At 40.6% G+C, this 23,121-nt stretch overlaps 2 protein-coding genes across 5 annotated transcripts; one reads left to right on the plus strand and one right to left on the minus strand.

Moving 5' to 3' along the window:
* Nucleotides 1-17,223, plus strand: LOC147221521 (serine/threonine-protein kinase N2-like). 4 transcript variants are annotated; one of them, XM_086169453.1, is made up of 20 exons: nt 1-898; nt 1,107-1,283; nt 4,203-4,354; nt 5,075-5,264; nt 7,053-7,181; nt 7,866-7,975; nt 9,596-9,739; nt 10,518-10,593; nt 10,700-10,892; nt 10,978-11,107; nt 12,847-12,911; nt 13,011-13,068; nt 13,168-13,259; nt 13,488-13,664; nt 13,785-13,847; nt 14,019-14,095; nt 14,205-14,347; nt 14,446-14,553; nt 14,707-14,787; nt 14,910-17,223. In XM_086169453.1, exons 2-20 carry the CDS (start codon nt 1,133-1,135, stop codon nt 15,111-15,113), a joined length of 2,343 nt encoding a protein of 780 aa, XP_086025579.1. In that variant the 5' UTR covers nt 1-898; nt 1,107-1,132; the 3' UTR covers nt 15,114-17,223. The 4 variants fall into 4 exon arrangements, with proteins under 4 accessions (XP_086025579.1, XP_086025581.1, XP_086025580.1 ...); XM_086169455.1 differs by having other exon boundaries at nt 12,847-12,899; XM_086169454.1 differs by having other exon boundaries at nt 1,127-1,283.
* On the minus strand, nt 17,190-23,077 carry LOC147221522 (palmitoyltransferase ZDHHC12-B-like). The gene is made up of 5 exons (XM_086169458.1): nt 22,763-23,077; nt 22,181-22,314; nt 21,796-21,876; nt 20,164-20,330; nt 17,190-19,718 (listed from the first exon to the last, which is right to left on the minus strand). The coding sequence occupies exons 1-5, from the start codon at nt 22,845-22,847 to the stop codon at nt 19,403-19,405; spliced, it is 783 nt and encodes a 260-aa protein (XP_086025584.1). The 5' UTR covers nt 22,848-23,077; the 3' UTR covers nt 17,190-19,402.
* Nucleotides 23,078-23,121: the final 44 nt, after the last annotated feature.

Raw genomic sequence — 23,121 nt, forward strand, 5'->3', positions numbered from 1 at the left:
TTTTTAAAATCAAGACCGCAATATGTTAAAATTGATGGTTTATTGAGGGAAATAATGAAGCTAGCTGACGTGCGGTAGCATCTTCTCGACAAGTTATCGCGTTAAAAAAATCCAATCTACTTAAGTGTGTGCTTTCGGGTCTACATTTAACTCATTTATTAATGGCTCCTCGTCGGTCTCCTGTCACCGTGTACCCGTTGGACGGGGCAACACGACTGACAAGAGGACAACGGCAGGCCTGTTCCCAGCGGGGGATCCGGTGTACGTCCTGGACCCCGGCAGCTGCTCTTGCGTTTCACGCCCCCTCCATGCATGTTGACATTGTAGTTATTAATGTCTCTCTCCACCCTACTTCATTGCCAGGGCAGGTTACAGAGGTCCAAACACTGCAGGCTGATCCCCGCCTTGTCCCGAGGAGAGCAGCGGCGGCAGCACTGTTAGTCTTTTGGCTGGTGACAGCAAACGGGAACATGTGGTCCCGAACTGGCCAATACCGAGCCCGGATCGGTCGAGCAGCAGCAGCAGCAGTGCTGGCATCCAGAGAGGGACCCTGCAGAAAGCTTCCCTCCCTCCCTCTCTCCCTCCCTCCCTCAGAGATTCGGTTACAGACTGGGAGGATGAGGATGCAGCGGGAAGGGGATGTTGCGGCGCAGGCTGCTGGGAGGCAAAAACAAACAGGAGAACAGGCGGTGTGATCCAGGTGTCAAGATGTAGGAGCTGCACCAGAAGAGCACCTCCACCACAGTGTGTGTGCAATACTAAAGAAGAAAAAAAAACCTCCGGGGACTTGTTTTCTTTCAAGGATAGTGAAGGTGGAGAGACGGAACCTGAGAAATCCTCCCTCTGCCGCTTCAGAGGATGAGAAATTAGTCCTGATTCAGCAAGAGCACACACTGAGGTTAGTGAAGTGCAAAGTCATACTGTTTCCGCTTGATATTCTCCGGTAATTTGTCTTCTAACATAGAAGTTAGTTGTGCTTGTGTCCTGACCGGCACTGTAACTAGTTTTTCCCTTCGTAAACTACATTCAGTTAGTGTTTTGTTTGTGAAAGCACGCCCACCCCGACTGACCTGTCTGGGGTGATAAATTGGCGCTTGTTGTCTCAGGGTGTGCTGCTCTTATCCAGGATCAGATGTTGTCTACAGCTCAGCAGATGCTGCAGGATAGCCGCTCCAAGATCGAGCTGATCCGACTGCAGATTATCAAAGTCACCCAGGCTGGGAGCGGCGGCAGCGGCGGCGGGGTTGATGGTGGCAGTAACCTTAACAGCTCCACTCATGGAGGTTGGAATATTTTGGGTCAAGAGTTACCTGGGGGGTGGGGGGTGGTGGGATTGGTACATTTGATGAGCCTTTTAACAGTTTGCTGAGCATCAGAATTTTGTTTGTTCAATTTTTCAAAAAAACAAGATGTTTTCACAGCTGCTGTTGCCCCTCCCTGAAAGAGAATTAACTCAAAAGTGACATGAAATCACATTATGTTCTGCAGCATTGACCAGGCACACATCCAGGATATACAAGGTCACATACCTTTATTGCAAAAAGTCAAGTCTGACTGTAAAAGATTCAAGAATTTATAGGAAATATATTATTGAATTGTATTTAAATTTTTGGTTTTTGCTTATTGTGGAGTAAAATGTTGAAACTGGTTACATTTTGCTAATATGTTTTACCAAGCTATTTTTTGTCCTCTGCAAACTGACTTTCATGAATTTTAAATTGATAAAACATATTTCTTAAATAAGCTGGTAACAAATTCTCCAAATAGCGTAGTTAAAATGTATTGAGAAGGACAAGGAAAAACATAAATTCCTTGAAATTCCTTTACATAACGGCAAGTGGTATTTGAGCAAACAATCATTAGAAGATAAAAATGCCTTTCACGTTGTTTTTTTTCTTAAATGATAGTAAACCTGTTTGCCAATACTGAAGTGATAGGCTCATGACTTATTTATTTTTTGCAGCTTTTTGCAGCTTTCAAACATCTTAATTAAAATTAAAATTATCCCTCATTATGCTTGAGAGACACTAAGTTAATTTATCTGTTTTTGTAATTCATCTCTGGCTGCCAGCAGCAACACTTCCCTTACACAGTTGTCAAGTTGCTGGCTGTTTAATACAATCTGAGAAGCCTAATCAAATAGAACCAGAACATTAGTGAGAGCAGAGAGCTTAACAGATAAAAACGCACCACAATAACTGAAATTTGAAGTATTTTATTCACCCAAATCTTAAATGACTGGTGGGGGAGATGGACACAGGAAATGAAGATGTGAAAAGCAGAAGCCTCAACATCCTGGAGAGACTGCGCTGAGTGATTGGTATTGGTAATCAATGCCAGCAGTGGTACTGTCGATACCACACATTACCATGTTGTTCCAGGCACTCCTGTAGAGAAGTAACCCTGTTGTGTCAGCGGTGAGCGTCTCCTCACCATTGATAATAATATCATATTAAATAGTTGTACTGTGCAGTTTTCATGAGGAGGAGACTATGAGCTCCTTGGGGCTCCAGCGCTCAGTGAGGCCGATGTTCAGACTGAATAGGAACCTGGTCTGTTGAAGTGAAGCAACAAATGCGGCTCCCTCTTGCTCTGCCTCAGGGCCTCTGTCATGAAACCTAATGAAAAGTGCCAACAGCTTACAATCATGATCCCCAAAACAGTTTTAGAATCTTTCACTGCTTGTCTTTTCCGTCACAAATGGCTAGACTTTTTTTTTTTACTCATTTTTAATGGGGCAGCAAAGTTGGTTCAGAGGTTTGCTCACGGGCCTCATTGAAAGACGCAAATGTTTTTTTATTGTTGTTTTCAAAATATGAGATACATTTTCGCCCTCAAGTGACTTCAGATTATATACAGAAAAACTAACATCAGCGTCAGTCAGGAGCCTCTTATCCTGAGTAACATCAGACACAGAAGAGTAAAGCTGAGTAGCTTGAACAAAGTTAAAATTTGACTCAAGTAAAAGTTGTCCTTAGTTTTTTTTAAGTTGTAGTTTATTTGAGCAGACATGCCAACAGAATAGATATGGAGTCCATGTAATGAGACAGTGTTCAGGATATATAATCAGACAAGGAATATGTATCCACATCATGGATGATGTGACTTATAGGCCCACTTAGTCCTCAAGTGTCACTCTCTTGAAACCCGAAAACCCTGTGAAGCAGCCTTCGACTCACAGGCAAGATCTTATGGAAAATGTGTTTAGTCATCTTATTTTCCAGTCTAAGCTCAGTGTTTGGAAAAGTTTGCCATCTGAAGCTTGTGTCTTGGATTATATTAGCATCAAAATGGCAACAGCTCATGAATAGCTTGACAAAAATGACTTTTTCTAAATGGAGAACAAAGTCAGTTTTTTGTAGACTCGTCCGATTTTCTCTTTGCATATTTAGTCATTCCTTATCAAAGCTATTGTATATTTTTTCATAAAATCTTCAATTAATCCATTCGATAAGATATGAAATTCTTGACTAAAAATACAGGGGATCTGCAGCCTTCACTTATCTACCAAGATTTGTGCCGTTTCAAAAACCCATGGAATCACAACATTATTTCTGGCTCCAAAGTGACAGACATAGATTGCAAGACCAGGAAGTCTGTTTCATATTTCCTTTGCCTGATCCCTGACCTCCTTCAACCTCTGATTGATTGTTCTGAATGTGTAGATTGTCCTCAGCTGAGGCATTTGGTTTTATTAGGTATCAAGAGAAGTACAGAAAAACTCTGCTTTTTTTCTCAAGCAAGTAAAGCATGGGGGCGCATGAAAAATTAAAAATAGTAATAAACTAGACAAACCTATAGAGCACAAACTTATGTTTGATATATCTATTCTTTTTTGTCTTTAAAGAAACACAATACATTTGGCATAATCTCTTTAAACGTAACCTGATTTTGTCAAATTAACGTCAGAATCTCAATGCTTTTTAAAAACCCAGCCAAGTTAAGTGTGTCTAAAAACAGCTCAGAATGTACTCCTCTGTGTCTTTTTATAGTCACAGCCTTCCAGTACTGTCACACATTTCAGATTAGTGTCAGCTAAATGACAGGAAGATCAAAAAAAAAATACTACTGTCACTGGAAAACCTTTGTCTGGAGCTCAAGGAATAGATATATCAACTGCAGACATCAGAGGACTTGGCGAGGAGCTTGGTCGCTCCGCTCATGAGATGTAACTCACAGTGATCCTGCGGCATCTGTCCCAGGCATCTCCCCGATGGCCGTCAGTCCCGTGGACACCCGCCTTGAGGAGCTGCAGCACTACATGCAGAGGGAGCAGGATGCCCTGGTTCGGGCCAGAGAGGTGTTGAGGCAGCTGAAGGGGATCTCATCACTGGACCAGAAGGCCCTGGAGGAGGTTTGTCTGAAGGCTGCCTGACTTTTCATGGTTGTGACAGCATGTGGCATTCAGCTGGCCCACTCCGAGTGACCAGAAGAGTTTCTCGGGACTGTGAAGTATTTTGAATGAGAGCTTATTTTGGTTTTCATTTCAATTTCAAAGTCATTGATTAGCTGAGAATTTTAGATTCAGATTTTCAGAGCAGTCACTCCGATGGGGTTGGGTGGGGGGTCTAAACATCTGATTCTAATGTCCTTATCCAAGTTCAAATTATGTAATTTAAACACAAGTTATCCCCATCACATTCAGTTTTAACAATTCCAAATGTGTTTTAGACCATGTTGCAGATAGTTTGCAGATACAATTAACAAAAAAGAAACTTTGCAAAAAGAAAATAATAAACAGAAAATGTGAAGAAAAATATTCTGCAAATTTAAATTTTGGTACGTGTAAAGAAGTTTCATTTAATCCTATGGCGCACTCAAGACTGCACTCTGTACATCATAATCATTTTGTTACAGAGCTCAATTCTTATCAGTGACGCTTCCTACATTTCAAGTATCACCCCGATCCTAAATGGCAAGTTTTTTTTCTTTCTGTCATATAAATTATGAATCATCTTGTTTCGCGGGCCTCCTCGATACGCGTAATAAATCATGAAACAGAAAAAAAAAAACTACAAATGGAGAAGTGATTGTTCTGCTTTGTACATGGAACCACCCTTCTTGTTTCCCAAAGGGTCAGTCCCGGGTGCAGGAATCCTCCCAGAAGCTTGATCTTCTCCGTCTGTCCTTGGAGAAGTGTCTCAGCAACAGGAACCCAGGGCCTCCGGACCTTCCTGCCCGAGGTTGTCCCCTGAGCCCCAGACCAGGTGTCTCACTGTCCCCTTCTCCGTCCATCTTCTCGATAAGACCCGCCTCCTTGACAGGTACTGCTTCTCCATCTTGACACATGTCTGAGACAGCAAGACAGCAAAAATGATGCCTTTTAATCTGTGTTTGCATTAGAGAGCTACAAATCTGTCTCCTCCCAGTTAACTTAGAGCAGTGAGTGGGTGCCTGTGTTACTGTTAGTGTCTATCCATCAAATATCGTCCAATGCACATTCAGGCACTTTCAAATGCTATTGTGTTTGGATCGTGACTCATTTATTCACTGCTCTTTGACATCGTAAAGTGAAATTCCAATTTTATGGTTAAATATAGCCGGAACTACTTTTCAGTTACCCCAGTGCGGGCTCAGTGATGTCATAGTGATGTCACAAAGTAATCATGAGGTTTTAAGTCGATCCAATTGATGCTAAAGTAAGAACATTGTGATGTTGATTCATATAAATTCTAAATGCTTTGTTGTTTCTTAATTGTGAGCAAGAAGCAAATAACTAACTAGAAGTGGTTGTGTTGTGAGTAGAGTTCATTTCAAGATTCAAAGTGTTTATTGTCACATGTACAGTGAAATTCCTACTTTGCTGTACGCAGAACAGTGAACAGTTTAGATTAGTTGAACAAACATTTTCATCACAGAGCACCCAACATTTATTGCAACAGTGGATAATGAAGTCATGGCCAAGAGATAGACTGATTAAATGGTGGCCTCAAGATACAACTAATTGCCATCTTTTGATTAATTTGTGGCCACAGGATAGAACTGCAACTTTCACACTTTCGTTCATTTGCGGCTAAAAATTATAACCAGGGACATTGGAACAAGTTATGTTTCATAGCCGGATTGTTGCAAAAGTTGTTCACATGGTTTAATTAGTTGTTACAGAATAGAACTAGTTCAAACATGAATTTGAGATATAACTAATTCACACACTTGAATCAATTCATCTTCACGTTTTGACTATTTTTATGACCATGAAACAACACTTTTATTGATAAATGGCCATGATCTTAATATTAACCACACTTTGATTTGTAGCTGTAAGCTATAACTCCTTTTCATGCTCTATTTAATTAGAGGCCACGCGTTGATTAGTTTTTGCCCACAAGTCACAACACAAATTAATCCCAATTGGTAGCTCTCTGAGACTTTTCCTTCGGGGTATGTGTACAAGGCCCGGAATTTGTTCAGGTTAAACGGGATCAAATAGCGTTTGCTCACCCTTTTCAATCACTTCCTGAACATTGTTTTCAATGATGTGTTTTGGCAATCAAGTGTCTCGACCCTCCTGTGTAGGGTCATGACTCCTTGAACGTGATCTAACATATGTTGACCCTCGGTGGGGGACATTCAGAACATGTAATCTGTTGATTTTGGACGGTTCAGGCATAAGCCGGTCCAACACTACATCAGATGAAAAAAAAAAAAGAAGAAGCCCTTTTGATGATGTAACATGGAGACAAATCCTGCCGTTGCTCTGTTGGCGGTGAATAATGAGCAGGAGTCTCAGAGTGGTGAAAGCATTCAGGCTTGGTTTTGCTAAAGCTCGGCAGCTGTTAGCGCCGCAGAGGAGGGAAGCAAATGAGCATGTGAAAGCTCGGGCTGCAAGTCCAGGGGGGCGCTGATTACAGACTTAATTCCTGGGGATTTATTCACACTGGCAAATCAAAGGCTTTGTTTAGGAGGGCTGTCTTTAACAGGGAGTCATTAGTCGCCATTCAGAGATGTGCACATTACAAACGGTGAAACTGACAAATCCCTTTTACACTCAGTGAACGTTGATGTTTTGCGTTTTTTCTTCGAAATTAAAGATGCTCGCCCATGTTTTGCAGGGAAACTTGAGATAAAGCTCTTGGGATGTGAAGATTTACTGAAACCTCTGACTGAGTCTGGAGACGAAAATCTCCCGAATCTTGCCCAGGATGAGTTGCCTGCTTCCCCCATGGAGGACAGGCCCTCTGGTAGTCACATATCTAACATTTATTTACAGTTGTCATCCCAGCCCTTCAACAAAAATACATATCAACTATGCAGTCTACATTATTTATTTTTGGTGGTACTTTGTTTTGTTACTGATTTCCTAATTTTTCCTTACAATTTTTTTCTTGCCATTAATGATATTTTTTAATTTCTTGGTTTATATTTTGTGATTATATATTTGTTTTTCAATTTTTTTGTCCTCTTATTTTACAGTGATTTCTGTCTTAAGAGTTAATTTCTCCCTTATTTTAACGAATTTTAGACAATTGTAAAGATACAGAGCCATAAAGCAAAAGCCAACAAATAAACAGGAAGTTTTTGTATCTGGAATTTTTATATGCAGCTTTTCTTTTAATTTTGTTATTCAAATTATGACAGGACAATGAACCTCATCCTGCCAAGAGATAAGGTCATCTTCTGTGCTCCTTCTCAATGTGTGACCTTCTCAAGGGCTTAGAATTAGTTCTGCAAAACATAAACGTCATCTTGATGTTTGGTGTGAGAATTGTATAAACTACACCAACTAACACCTCAAGTCATGGGGTAGATGTTGCAGCATTTACCTGTGCCTTTCCTTTGCATGAAGACAGGGAGCATGAAGTTGGGGGAAAGAGCCGCTTGTTGCATTGAAATAAAGTCATGCCAATGCCGGTTGTCTTTTCTAGAAAAACTGTGTGCCATGCTACGTCTGGACGGTCGGCTGGTCGGACGAACACGCTGGGCTGCCATTAGCAGGCTGAGCTGGGACCAGGTCTTCTGCATCCAGTTGGAGAGGGTTAGTTTAGACACATGCGGACACACACACACACACACGAACACTGAGATGAGATACAATACCGTATATTTGTTGAAAAATATTTTCTCCTATAGTAACTACATCTAAAATTCTAAAATGGGGTATTTGTAAGGTCTTGAGAAAGACCAAAGAGAAGATTTATTGATGTAGTAAGAGAGGATAAGAAGGTAGTTTGTGTGAGAGAGGAGCATACAGAGCTGGGACCAGGTCTTCTGCATCCAATTGGAGAGGGTTAGTTTAGACACATGCACGCACACACACACACACACACACACACACACGAACACTGAGATGAAATACTACATTCTGTATATTTGTTGGAAGATATTTTCTCCAATAGTCACTAAATCTAAAATGGGGTATTCATGAAGATGCTAAGGCAGAGATGAAGATGCTAAGGTTCTCTTTGGGAGTGACCAGGATGGATAGGATCAGGTATGAGTCTATCAGAGGAACAACACATGTTAGATCTTTTGGAGAGAAGGTCAGAGAAGCCAGACTGAGATTGTTGGGTCATGTACAAAGGAGGGATAGAGAATATATTGGTAGACGGATGCTGGAATTGGAGCTGCCAGGCAGGAGGTCTAGAGGAAGACCAAAGAGAAGATTTATGGACGTAGTGAGAGAGGATATGAAGGTAGTTGGTGTGAGAGAGGAGGATACAGAGAATAGGGATAGATGGAGAAGGTTGGCGACCCCTGAAGGGAAAAGCCGAAAAGAGGAGAAGAAGAAGTTATCGTTTTCTATTATGTGCATTTTTATTTTCTATTTTTCTGGCCTTAACATACTTCTGTCAAATTTTCAGAAAGTGACCAAAATGGCTTTAAGATATAGTAACATTATTTATTGAGAAGATAAAATGTCGAGGGCATGTATTGTGTTGACTGCTGCTCATACCATTTCAACACCTCAGGTTTGTTTTTAATATAATTGCTAAATTAAAATCTTGAAATTAAATCACACATCTGTAAAATTGTTATCCTATTAAATAAAATTTCATTCAGGTAAATGATTTGTCTACCTTTTTGGTTATCTGCCGCTAGGGTGCCAGTACTATACTGACCAGCAGAGGGAGCTATTTTATACGTGTCGTGCTTTGGGGGATCTTTGCTGTAGTTTTTCATCTGACCAGTAGATGGCAGATATTTAGATTTTATTGAGTTACTGAAGGTTTTAAAACTTACATAACTAGATGTTGATTTATTTGTGTTTAAGACTTAATTTGTAGGATTTACATTAAATTTTGAGAATCCTCCTAAAATCAGTAAAACTTGTTGTATATAATTTTTTTTAATCTCTTCCCATTTTTCATTTTTAATGGATAGAATATTTATTTTGTATAAAACGTGTATATATATCTATATATATATAGATATATATATATATATTGCAGTTTGGGGAAAAAAAACATGGTACCTAAAGCTCAGTATCACTTACAAAAACCTTTTTCTATATTGGTGACCTTACAATTTATGTGGTCACATCTACACTGTGTGTGTGTGTGTATGTGTGTGTGCACATGCGCGTCTGTGTGTGTGTTTGTGTGTGTGTTTGTTCACACCTGTGTGGGTTTGTGTGCCTCGATGTGTTTGCCATCAGTCCCGGGAGCTGGAGATCGATGTCTTCTGGCAGGACCGGAGGGCCATGTGTGCTCTCAAGTTCCTGCGTCTGGAGGAGATGTTGGACAGCCCTGATCTATCCCGGGGCTTGAGTCTGGAGCCACAGGGCCTCCTCTATGCCAAGGTACCGAGCTTCTGCCACCATCATAGCTGGTGGACTGTTGGCCTGATATATATAACCCAAGAATAATCAAGTTTTCAAAATGTATTTTTATTATTTCTCAAAGACTAGAGATATATACTAGCTTTGGTTTAATGCTTTTGATTTTTCTTTTACACAAACACCATATGTGAGAATCACTTGCAAAATGTGCAATTCTTTTGAAATTTGCTCCAATTCCACCACTGATGAACTGCTGTGGAGCAACACTGCTCCCTTTGAAAGATTTCAGAAATAAAATTTACACCTTAAGACCTGAAGACATCCCATCAGTAATTCCCTTATTTTGTTGTCTCCACTATGTCAAGATGGATGGTGTTTTTGAATCAATCCCGACTTTCCAGTTTCTGTTTTTCTTACTTGTTTACATTCCCACCTCAACTTGAAAACCGCGTCTCACAGATTTTTCAGTTAATCTTTGGTGACTTTTTTGCAAGGGATTTGTTGCTTTATAACTGGGTGATTTATTCATTTCTTGGTGATTTCTTGCTCGATTTTTTTGCTTCATTATTTCTAATTTTCTTATGACACCAAAAAAAAAGTACATTTGATGATGGGGGAAAAAGTTATACTAAACAAAAATATGACAGAATGAGCAAGTTCTGAGAGAGTAGTTTGTCAACTATTAGCACCCAATAAGCAAAAACGAAACTAGCATACAAACACAGGAAAATTACAAATTAGATACTCTTAAAATCTCAAATAAATTTTTAAAATGTTTTTCTGGCCTAAATTTTCCCAGCTGCGATTCATCGACACCGTTGTTGAACGTCAGCCGAAACTGAGACGTCAGCGATGCATCTTCACCAAAGAGAGGGGTGAGGAGGGGCCAGGGTGAGGGCGCAGTTCGAGTTCCTCCATGTTTGTACTCACTGTTTGTGTGTGTGTGTGTGTGTGTGCGTGCGTGTGCGTGTGCGCTACCAGGAAAAAACTTTCTGCGAGCCGCTCAGATGAACATGAACTTTGCCACATGGGGTCACCTTATGATGAGCATCCTCCCTCGCTACAGCTCCTTCTCCACGTTCAGCTCATCCCTCTGCACCACCCCCGACCTCCTAGCCAACAGCAGCGCCCCTCCCAATGAGCGGCAGCCCCCAAGCCCCAACTCGCCGCCCAGGTCCCAATTATCACCCGACTCTTGAAATGTAACTCTAGGACATTATAAACTGTGCAGTGACTTATTTTCTTTCCCCCCTGGCCAGTTGTGTGACCAGACACGGCAGCACAGCTGGCAAAACGCTGCCCAGTAGCCACGACCTCACGGAGACCAGACCTACCATCATTGACGCCGACAATCAGACATCATCTCGGCCTGCCACCCAAGAACAACTGGTAAACGACTGACTGATTAATCTGATGGAAAACAGGAAACACACTAATTTTTGGACTATTGAGCACACTTGAATTTAAGCTGCACCCACTAAATTTGAAAAGAAAAAAAAATGTTCCCATATCCCCCACATTTCTCTATGAGCCGTAAGTATTCATTTCTAACATGCAATATTTACATTATTTCCTATATACAGAAAGATGTAATACGGAATGATTTTTTTTACTTTTAATTAAATATGTACTGTAAATGTTCAGTTTTGGAATTAAACATTATCCCTGTTTAGGTTACCAATCTGCCCTAAAATTCTGTGATTATAAATATTTCAAATAAATAGAAAAAGTACCAAAAAATGTATATTGTATACTGCGTATAGATATAAATTTGAGTTTAGGACTTGAGTCAAAACATACAAAGTAACTAGCAAAAGGATATATTTTATTAAGCTTTTTAATTTATTCACCAAGGGACCCTAAACAAAAACATTACACATACATTGAGAAGGTATACAGGTATATATCTAAGGTAATTTCCGACTAACACAAGGCTATAGGCAACACGCAGAAAATATCAGAGGAAAATCCACATTTAATAAATCAAACAGAGGTAATAAGGAAGAAAGGGAGACTATATTCAGGAGTTAATCAATGAAAACTGGAAGAAAAAAATCAGTTGAAGCAGAAAACTGTTTTCAAATCTAATCAGATACCAACCCCTTGCCTTAAAATCTCGCCTTAAATATCCATGTATTCTGTGAAAACAGTGAAGTGGGAAACATTTTTAAAAAAATATTTAGTGGGGGCAGGGAGATGCAATCAGAGGTGCAGGCGTGAGATGATTTTAAAGAGGAAATACACATGATAGGACACTCCTTCCTCATGGCCTGCACAAGGATCACAATCACTGGCTGACTGCAGTACATGGCCTGACCACAAGGGGAGCAGTTGACCAGCAGATGACCTGGAATCACTGACTTGTTCCTGAGAAACGCTTTCCAAATATATCCATTTCTGCTTAAAGAAAATCAGTATGTAGTTAACGCTTGTTAACTGCTTAACTGTTTTTTCCATTAAATTATCATTCAGACTGGATTAGACTCTTTTAGAAAAGTTAAACTGCTATATAATTATTTTATGTGATATTATTATTAGAGCTGAGGTAGAAGACAAATGCATTTATTAAAAAAATAAAATAGACATAATTATTTTAGAATGTTGACTTTGTTTAAGATATTCAAAGTTCTAAAAAAAAAAAAATTCAAATAGAATTTTTCACATGCAGTTCTAATTCTTGTCCTTGCACAGCAAAACAAGAAGCACATTCTTGGAAATATAAATGAATTCTCCAAATCTGATTGCTCTGATATCTATGAAGTACTCTTTCATTTTCCTTTTTTTCTTTTTGCCCATTGTGCCACTTATCATCCTCTTCTTTTTCATGTGAGCTGCTGAAATTTTGGAGAAGTTGGGCATATAGTCGTCTCCACTTTCTTCAAAGCTTAATAGAACTAGGGTTAAAACATGTGTAGAATTGAAAGATTAATAAGAAACACCCTTTCTAGGAATTTAATGACTCTAACCAAAATAATTTGAGATACAAGTAGCAAAAAATGAGAGAGGAGGCTTTATAATGTTGCTGTTTTGAGTTTTTCTTTCCCTTTAAGATGGAATCATGATTAAAAGATAGGAATCCTATTAGAAAATGAGTAATGAATTGTTTCAATCTCTGCTTGTGTTGGCAGTCGTCCCTAAACATAGCAGAGGAAAATGAAGATCGGCCCGTTTCTGCACTAAAGTACAAACAAAGGCACTCAAACACACGCACATTGACAAACACATATATACACATGTGACAGCAGCTGGTTTGAGAGGCTCAACCTGATTCAACCGTTTATCTTCTCACCAGGATGCGAATGGAAGATTTGAATTACATTTCTGTTCTGGGAAGGGGACACTTTGGGAAGGTAACCCTCTAACTCTAATGTTTTATACTTTGCCCATTTTACTTCATAAGAACTTTTTTTTTTTCTGTTCTCAGTGTCAGTTATAATTGTTCTGTCCAGGTCCTGTTGGCTGAGTTTAAGAAGACGGGAAAACTTTATGCCATCAAAGCCTTGAAGAAGAGAGACATCGTGACTCGGGACGAGGTGGACAGGTGCCCCTGAGGACTGGGAGCCGGGATTATAAAGCATCTTTGACTTAAACCGACAAAATAAATCCTCCCCCATAAATGAGGAGATTGAAACGAGCATTCGTCACCAACGAGTTGAAATATAAAGATAAAAGAAGGAGTTTGATTTCATAACAACAGAATTGAAACATCCTTGAACGACATCTGAGTCGGTGCAGATCAGTGGTATTTATTGATTAATCTTCTCCGCAGCCTCATGAGCGAGAAGAGGATCTTCAAGATGATCAACGCATCCAGCCATCCCTTCCTGGTCAACCTCCATGGTTGTTTCCAGACCAGTGACCACGTCTGCTTCGTCATGGAGTACTTACCAGGCGGTGACCTAATGATCCACATCCACAACAACGTCTTCACCGAGGCACAAACTAGGTCAGTCTGCCTCCAATCCCCATCCGGCAGTGCCCCATGTTTCCACTGGCATGATAAGCAACACGGATGTAGTTCTGTCCCTGTTCTGTTTCGGATCATGCATCTGATGTCTCCTTCCAGGTTCTACTCAGCATGTGTCTTGCTGGGATTGGAGTTCCTGCACCTGAATAAAATCATCTACAGGTGAGTCTAGCCCGTATTATTAACTCTTTGGAAAACCTTCTTAAAGGCCTGTGATGCCAGTCTTTGAAATGTTAGTTGTTTTTTTTTTGCGCATGTGTTTAGATCATATACTTCCTGGGAATTGACCAGTTATTCTTGTTCCCTGCTTTGCCTGCTCAACATCTCTCCCAGAGACCTGAAACTGGACAATCTGCTGATGGATGCGGATGGATTTGTGAAAATCACAGATTTTGGACTCTGCAAAGAAGGTTAAATATTTCAGAGTTTTCTGACTGGCTTCTGGAAACAAGCAGCAATAACTGTATATTCCTCTCATGACAAGTATTGGGAACATGAGCAGTGGTTGTTTGGTTGCAGGGATGGGCCATGGAGACCGGACGTCCACTTTCTGCGGGACACCAGAGTTTCTGGCTCCTGAGGTTCTGACAGATGACAACTACACCCGGGCGGTGGACTGGTGGGGGATGGGTGTCCTCATCTATGAGATGCTCGTCGGGGAGGTTAATTAAAAACACACACCCTTCAGCTTTATTCCTCTTCTGACGGTGTTGTTTTAAAAGATACTAAACAAAGCCGTTGTTTTCCGTCCCGCTCCCAGTCTCCGTTCCCCGGTGAGGATGAGGAGGAGGTGTTCGACAGCATCGTCAATGATGACGTTCAATATCCAGGATCTCTTCCTCCAGATGCTGTCACCATCATCCAGAAGGTGATTATGACCAGTATCATCTAAATCTGTGACAGGAAGAGACTCTGACTTGCACAAGAAACATTGTCTGTACTCACAAATACTTTGTATATATTACTGCATTTTGGAACAAGTACTGTGTTATAAAAACTGCGTATTCATTAATGTATGCAGCTTCTTAAGAAGAATCCTCTGAAGAGGCTGGGAGCGGGAGAGAGGGACGCCAACGAGGTGAAAGGAGACAAGTTCTACGAGGTGAATCCTCTTTGTCTCATTTGTGTACTAAAAAGTACTAAAATTACTAAAAATAAATAGCTTTTTTTAATAAAACATCAATATAGAGTAACACCTTGCTCTGAACATTCTGCACTTTGCAGACCATAAACTTCGAAGCTCTCCTTGCCAAGAAGGTCAAGCCACCGTTCCTGCCGTCCATCAAGGAGTCGTCTGATGTCAGTAACTTTGACACCGAGTTCACCCGCCTGCAGCCGATCCTGTCTCCGCCCTCCAAACCCTTCAGCCTCTCAGCTGAGCAGCAGGAGGCCTTCGCTGACTTCGACTTCTGCGCCCTGCACGGGTGAAGGAACGGAAAGAGGCTGGGGCGGGAAACGGCCCTGGACCCTGGTGACCGCTGGCTTTCATTAGCAAGTGCAAATGCTCAAGGAGTGATTGGGTTAACTCAGTTAACGTTAATCCTTTCAACCTATAATATTACACAGATATTAAAACACACACTAAATGCTTTTCTCACTGAGTATATGATCTTAAAAATTGGCTTTTTTGCTTAACCTTTTATATGATTTTACAAATTTTATTTTGTGATTATTTCTTAATTAAATCTTTTTTAAATGTAAATCTTGCGTCTTGGAGCCTGTGGAATCTGGCCTTCGAGTTTGAGTTTCAAAAACAGTAACGTAATCTCATCAACTGGTTACAAACAAAAGGTTCGTCATGTCCTGGAACTGCTGTAATTTCCTTCTGAGGTGATATATTTTTTTTATTTTATTTTTTCTTTTCAATTTTTTTATTTACAAGTATTTCAACACCAGAAATCCAACCCAGCCTCATGGATAGGAAGCCTGACATAAATACACTTTATGACAAAAAAATATTATTTTGATAAGACCTTGTGGTTGTGATTGAAAGGTGACTGGTTCCTATTAAACCCCTCCTCTCAGCCCAGAGTCAGCTGTGACTGGCTCTGCCCCTTGACCTGAGCAGGATATTGTTAAGATTATGAACAAGTGAATAAAGAATGCAGGTTTACAGAGGAAATGGTGGCATCAACTAGAAATTAGTTTAAAGAAACGATATCTCAACTCACTACTTAAGTTTTGTCATGTTACAAAAACTTCTGAATTTTAGCCTGGCACCATAAAAATGACAAAAAGATGTACATTATAACTTAATATATATCTGAACATTGTATACACTGCAATAGTTGACTATTTATGTAGTTTATCATCAGTGAGGCTGTGTTGCATTTCTTGTTTCAATATTTATTCGTTTATTGTCCAAGGCCGTAAAACAAGTTAATTCACAGCCTCCCTCACTCCGATCAGGGTGTATCATTGTAGTTTCACCCTGCAGACTCTTAAGAAGATGACCTGTTCACAGCCAGACCCACCCAGAGGCCACTTCCTGCCCTGGCATCTGTCCGTCAGGCCAACGGAGGACATGCCTCTAATCCCATGGCTAACCACGCTGACTGTTCTACTTGTCTGTCAAAATCCTGGTGGTGTTTTTGTTTTGATTTTAGTTCTGCACTAAGTGAAGAAGCTGGATTTGACTTCTCAGACCTTGTGGTGCGATGTTAATGGAAAAGGGAAGCTTGAGGAGTTTAGCCATGTGACCACCACCTCCGCTAGTCGAGACCTTCCTCCTGACCAAGACTCTGGGTCACCCCAGCAGTTTTTTTAGGTTCTAGGTTCTCTCTGTTTGGAGCCTCCATATTCTCCTGGTTCCTGCCTGGGTTCTCCCCGGATTCTTGGTCCTCCTCCCAGTCCAAAACCAATCAGTAGGTTGGTAATCTGTGCTTGGATAATAGCTGAAATTCATTTTATAAATTAATTACTCATTAAATTTTATCTGCCAAATTTAATAGTGAACGGAGCACCAACGGGGTCTCACAAGCTTGCGATTGACAGGGGAGGAGGAGGAGTTGGTGATGTGGCTGCCTCCTGCAAGCTAGAGTCACTTTTCTTCTCAGACTGTTTTCAGGTTTTTTTCCCCTCCAACCCACCGGGCTGCCGTTCTATGCATCACTGTGACAGGCTTCACCCACTGCCTTGACCAGAAACTGACCAGACCCACTTTAATTACCTACTTTTGTAAAAGACTTTGCGTATTTGTTAGAGTCACTTGACCTGCCGCAGTTGCCGTGCATGGCACCTGGTCAGTGTGCACTAGAGCTTTATGAACACTAGCTGAAGCCATAGAGTCATATATAAGCATAAAGCCAAGAAAATATCTGTATTTTTTCATTTAGTAAGTATATTCTGTAATACTGTGCACTAATGATGTCAGTGCAGTGAGGAGGAGGAGCAGGCAGGGTAGAAGTAAAAATCTTCTGCTTATCATTTAGTTCATCAAACACAAAGACTCATCACTTAAGGATAGAATACCTCCTTTTTTAAAGAAGTCTGACCAGTAGCTGATTGTATGTATTTTCTTTATTTTAAGCACCCATTTTTGTCACAAGAAAAGTAATGTTTCAGTGTATGGCGATTACATTGCATGTTGTACAATTTTGGTTCAAAATGTTTTTAACATTTTATTTAACAAACAAGTATTCATTCCTTCTTGTTTAACATGTGCAGCAATGTTGATTGTGCTGCAGACTATTCAGACAGCGGCCCATGAGAAAGATCTGGAAAAAAAGTATTTTAAAGTATATTTTTTTGCAGAGACGTTTACAGCAAGGGGCAGAGGTCAGGTGTTAGGATTAACCTTCCAGGTTCCAATCCAGCGGCCGACAAGGTGCTCTATACAAGGTCTCCATGTTTTCCCAACCAAGAACAATCAGTAGGTTTATTGAAGACTCTGGTCTATAGCTGTGAATGTCAGTAAATGGTTTGACATCTCTATATGTGGCACAGTGATCGACAGATGAACTGTCCAGGTTAATCCCCGCCTCTTGCTGTGGAGACAACTGAGATTGGCCCCAGTCCTGACCTTATGAGTAAGATAAGTAGTGTTATAATGACTGAATGTTTGCAGCAACTTGTTCATGCTTGTCTCACACCTGCCTGAACAAACTGCACCACCTGTTGGGATGGGATGGTGGGTGAAGGGCACAAAACACGTTAATCTCACCTGACAGTTAATGTTTTACAGGGGCCCCTAGATTCAAAATTGTCATTTGTTAAAAGTGTTTTTGTCTGACAGGACTGTTGTTGCTGACCACCATTTTTTTAACGTTGATTTCCAAAGGGCAGTCTTCGCCATCTCCACGGTTAAGGTCTGTTTTCCACACTCTGGATTTAGATTGCTATTCAAATCATTCAGAAAGCGAACCTTGAAAGTACAATCTGGTAATCCTGTCTGCTCCAATTTCACAGGTTTAGACAACCAAGATTTGAAAAACTGTTGTCAGTTTTAGCTGCTGTAGCATTTTAAGTTCCCGTGGCTGAATTGTGTGTGTTTGTGTGTCTGTCAGTGCGTAAACCATCCCGACTAGGAATGTCAGTGTGTACAGAAGTGATGATGTGAATCTCATCTGTGTTCAAATGTCTGGTTGTCAATAAATAAAACTAATATTAAAAAAACAAAAAGAAAATGAGAAGTTTCTCATTTGTATTTAAATTAAATACGCTGTGGCATCATGGCAGTGAGTCAGTGATGTACTGTTGCCTCTCCTGAAGAAGTTTCCAGGTTGTGATCTGGTAAGCCTTAGAAATTCATCCTATTAATCAGCTCTGAGGATTAAATACTTGAAGTTTTGTTCAACACAAAACCATTACTGTTTTTTTATATTGCATCATCTAAACTGACTCAAACACACACACACAGACTCGATAAGAGATGGCGAGAGAGAACCAGTAGGAATTTTGAATGTTTTGCAAATCCAATGTAAAATTTGCTTGTCTGCCAAATCTATTACCGCTCACGTTCATTGTGCACCATGTGAGTGTGCACGCTGCTGTAACACTATGAGGCTGCTAATGTGTGTTGTACTTTGTTACACAACAGCAAACACATCAGCTTTTTGTTACCATAAAATGACTATTGGACACTATTCTACAGGACAGCTCCATTTGTTGCAATTACAATAGAAATTATTGAAATACACAGTGAGGCAATTTGGATGTCCATTTGCACAGGGGCGCCAACAGGAAGTTGTACACAATTTGTAGCAAGACATTAGCTTGATTTTACTTCCTTTTGGCTTACAGTGTTAAGTATGAGGCACTAGGTTATTTCCAAAAGTTACAAGTTCCATCCTTAGTCTGGAAGTAAAGTTGCAGATTAAAGAATAATTCTGAGTTGTAGCCCTTTTCTGAGTGTTGAGCACTTGTGAAAAGTCTCACCCCCTGTTGTTCGGCACAAAGTTCACAAAACAAATACCATTCTGGATTTGGAGGCACTTGAGACCAACAACCGAGATGTTAAATCACCAGACGAACATATACTGCAGCCTTGAAATCAAATTGGTTTGATTTTCTTCGAACATTTCTTAACAGTCTGTTTTTATAGTCACTTCCCCAGTTTAGTTTTGGCTCCAGCTCTCAGACCAGGCTTGAGTACTGGTAACAGCTCCTGCTCCTATCTGACAACTTGAAACACGTTTCAAAGTTTTAAATTTGCATCCTGGTTCATTCAAGTGTGGGGAAGCTGACTACATGTGTGTGTTTGTGGATGTGTGTGTCAGTCAGACAGGATTTGTGAGCCTCCTGCTATAGACCTGCTCCCACATCACGGTCTTGCAGATGCAGAAGAAGTCCCAGAGGTTGCAGAGAACGCCGCGGTCAAAGGGGTTCTCCTCGCCATCGCAGTTCTTCAGGTAGGAGATGCGGTGGCCTGACATGAACTCCCAAGTGGTGCAGTTGATGGCAGCTAGGTAGAGGTGGCAGCCCAGCAGCACGGCCACCACCACGGCAAAGACCCCAACAACGCCCACTGCCGCAAGGAGGAAGCCATTGGCCCGGAACCACAGCTCCCACGTCAGGCTGTAAGATACGCCCGACCTGAATGCAAAAAATGCTATTAGCAAAAGAGCAGAAAACTAAGATTTTTTTTTTATGACATTTTTGAAATGGGTCAATTTTTGGTCAAATTAAAGCTAAACAACGACATCCCTGATTGTCCTCTCATCCCTTTCAAAAGTGTGTTTTATGGCACTTTGACAACATAACAACCACTTTCTCTTCAATTGTTTGAAAAAGTTGAGGCAAACAATTTTTTTTTTTCTCCTTGAGGATTGTTTACGACTGTAGATTCTCTCATAGCAGGTGGAAAGAGGTCCTCCTCTGAGGGCACCTCTGCTCCGAGGCTGTTGGATTGATTCCAACGACACGAACAACACCTTACGAACGTCAACCTGCCTGCCTGAAAGATTTCACAGCCCGTACGCGACCTGCTGTTTCAACACTAGACGTCAGTGGTGAGATGCGAAGGGGTTGGAGGACTTACAGCGCTACCTGCAGTGCCCAAAGCAGAACAAGCAGCTGCACTAGTAGGTACATCAGGAACCAACGGTGGTTCCTCTCGCCGACACAGTTCTCCAGCCAGGGACAGTGATGGTCGAAGCGACGCACGCATCGTCGGCACGTCTGGCAGTGCTTGGCTCTCATTGGCTGCTACTCGAAAACACACACACACACACACACACACACACACACACACACACACACACACACACACACACACACACGTAGAAGTAAGCGGAAAAGAGTCTGATCATGACGCTTGTTTCCTTCAAATTTAAAGCTTTGAATGTGGGGTCGGACGGTCACTGCTATCAGAACACAGAACTCATCATCCTCCTCAAGGGTTGTCGAGAGATTCAGATGTTTTCATTTACCAAACTCTGGGCTTTTCTATTCAATTTTTAAGATTTTTGTTACAACAGACACTGTCATTTCTGTTTATTTTACTTTTTGGTTTTAATCTGTCATTTGCTGTTACTCTCAACTGCCAAAATTTAATCGGAGGCTTGAATTAAATTATATATATTATATAAATTGAAAAACATGTAATAATATATATATATATATATATATATATATTATTATCATATACCTGCCCACGGATAAATTGGAGGGGGAAAACATTCAAGCAGCCTGACCGATTGTAGGAGTGTAGGATTTATTTAATGATCCTAATGATTCAGAGACTCGCCAGTCATTCAAGACTGCTGCGGATTGACTTGGATTCAGAGGCCAGACAGCTCCTTCATAAAGACTCAGTGCTTCCCGGGAGGCAAAGCCATGTTGCTCCTTTTTAATCGGCTCATCTGTAACAGCAGGTCATTAAAGGCCTGGAATTTAAGGACGCCTGCCAGGATAAACTGACATGGAGCCAAGCACCAATGTAAATTGGATTTTTTTTGGAGTCTGGGGCGGGTGAAGCACAGACTGTCTCCATTTGACAGCTGTGTGGTTTTCTGATGCATCACGTCTGGAAACTGGCCCTTCTGACCTTGAGTTCAGGCAATTTTGACAAACTAGAATAAACGATTCTCACTAAGTGCTGTGAAGAACGAGAAAAGATAGCACTTGTTTTCCCCAGCATGTCCTGCAAGCCTGTCTCTGACTCTCTGCTTGATGTCATTATTTATTAAATCGATTTTTATTTGTTTTCGTTTCTAGCTGTATGGAATTTTTTCACCAATGTATTTATTTCATTTTGTTTCCCCCACTACCTCAGTGGTGGAACAAACTCCCAGAAGCAACAAGACTAGCATCATCTCTCTCAACCTTCAAGAAACAGGTAAAAACATTTCTCTTTCAGGACTTTTTACTACGCTGATGCCCCAGATCAGGTTGGCGGCAAGTTAGGCTATGCAGTGTGTGTGTGTGTGTGTACGTTTGTGTGTCTCTGTCGAAAAAAAAAAAAAAAAAAAATCTCACTAACCCAAGCTTACTGTTCTGTATATTTCCTGTGCATCGTGTATTTGCAAGTGTATTTGCAGTCCCTATGTCCTCTATTGTAAGTCCCTTTGGATAAAAGCGTCTGCCAAATGCAATGTAATGTAATGTAATTTTGCATTTTGATACTGATTGCTATTTTTTTAATTTTATTTTCAATCCTGCACCAACTCACATGCAGCAGACAGTATCCACAGCGTCGCAGCCGTGGGGTTGAACTCTGAGAAAGCATCGACTCTGTCTCCTCGGCTGAACCCTGAACAAACACTCACATATAAAACACAGATGTGGATTGTTGTTTTGGCTCACACTCAAATACAAATACAAACCTCCTCCACCATGACCTTCATCTAAGAAATAAAGCACACCCCGATTAGGAGACAATGAATACACTAATAGTCATTTTAAAAAGTGAACAAACTTGTCCCTGAAGGTTTCCTTAAAAAGAGATGATCAGTAAGAAATAATATACCCTACTGTCCAATGTTTTATCAGCTTGTGTATTTTGTACCTTGGTGTCCTACAGGTGACAGTGTATGAAGTTCACATCGGCGTCTCACCTGGTCAAAGTCAGTCAGAACAAAACCAGGGTCCATCAGAGACACGGTGAAGTAGAGGAGCACTGAGAGCACCACCAGCAGGAAGAAGAGAAGCGGCAGCAGAAGCTCCCCCTGCTCTTCACATTTACGCAAATCTGGCCACATGTGGAAACACACACACACGCAAAACTTTATATTAAATGGAACATTTGATTGGAAAACTTTTTTTTTGTTTTGACTAAAACTAATGAGTTTGAAATTTTAAAGGATTTTTCTGGAGAATATACATTAATCTTACAACAGTGCAGTATTATTATCTTTCCATTTATTGCTATTTCATTTAAAATTAATTTCTCATTTTTTTATAGTTACCCTTATAAGCAGGTGTTTCTTAAATTTTACAAATTTGCTGCTAATTTTTAAAAATTGCTGTAGTTTTCAGTTTGTCTGTAATCCACTAGGAACTAAGATTTAATTTTTTTATTCCGCTCCATGCACCCTTCAATCTGCAGTCGTTCTCAAGTGCAGCATTTGAATGGGGTGTCTTTGACACGTAAGGAAGTAACGAAAATGTTAAAAAAAATGTCAGTTTGGACTACTTACCGGTGTTATGTAGGAACAGTACGAGTGTGGTTGCCCAAGTTAGCAAAGTGTGAGTGACCCGAACCAGAAAACCGGTTCGGAACATGATTGAAACGGAAGTTTGTATTTCATTAGCGGCTTTGCTAATTAGCAAGCTACCTGGAAGCCGTGTTAGCCGATTTTAAATAATTAACGGTTCGGAAAAGCTACCGTTAAAATATAGAGGAAAATACCAACATTTTTATTAACTCAGAGAAGTATCAATTTCGCACGACTCAGCGATAAATGGTAACTTTTAAAAAATTTTTTGCTCGTTTATTTGTATTCAACCTGCTCGCCACTTCCTTATTTTGGTACGGAAAGTCGAGTAGGACAAAATC

The sequence above is a fragment of the Fistularia commersonii genome, chromosome 22 (genome assembly GCF_037954325.1).
Source record: "Fistularia commersonii isolate RoL2024-O1a breed Wild chromosome 22, RoL_Fcom_v1.0, whole genome shotgun sequence".
In the NCBI taxonomy this organism is placed as follows: Eukaryota; Metazoa; Chordata; class Actinopteri; order Syngnathiformes; family Fistulariidae; genus Fistularia; species Fistularia commersonii.

Coding starts and splice junctions, on each gene's coding strand:
- LOC147221521 (XM_086169453.1), top strand. CDS start 1,133: ATGTTGTCTACAGCTCAGCAGATGCTGCAGGATAGCCGCTCCAAGATC. Junction 10,594..10,699: donor CATCTTCACCAAAGAGAGGG/GTGAGGAGGGGC, acceptor GTGCGCTACCAG/GAAAAAACTTTCTGCGAGCC. Junction 14,788..14,909: donor AAGGAGACAAGTTCTACGAG/GTGAATCCTCTT, acceptor TGCACTTTGCAG/ACCATAAACTTCGAAGCTCT.
- LOC147221522 (XM_086169458.1), bottom strand. CDS start 22,847: ATGTTCCGAACCGGTTTTCTGGTTCGGGTCACTCACACTTTGCTAACT. Junction 21,877..22,180: donor TTCTGACTGACTTTGACCAG/GTGAGACGCCGA, acceptor GTGTTTGTTCAG/GGTTCAGCCGAGGAGACAGA. Junction 19,719..20,163: donor TGGGCACTGCAGGTAGCGCT/GTAAGTCCTCCA, acceptor TTTTGCATTCAG/GTCGGGCGTATCTTACAGCC.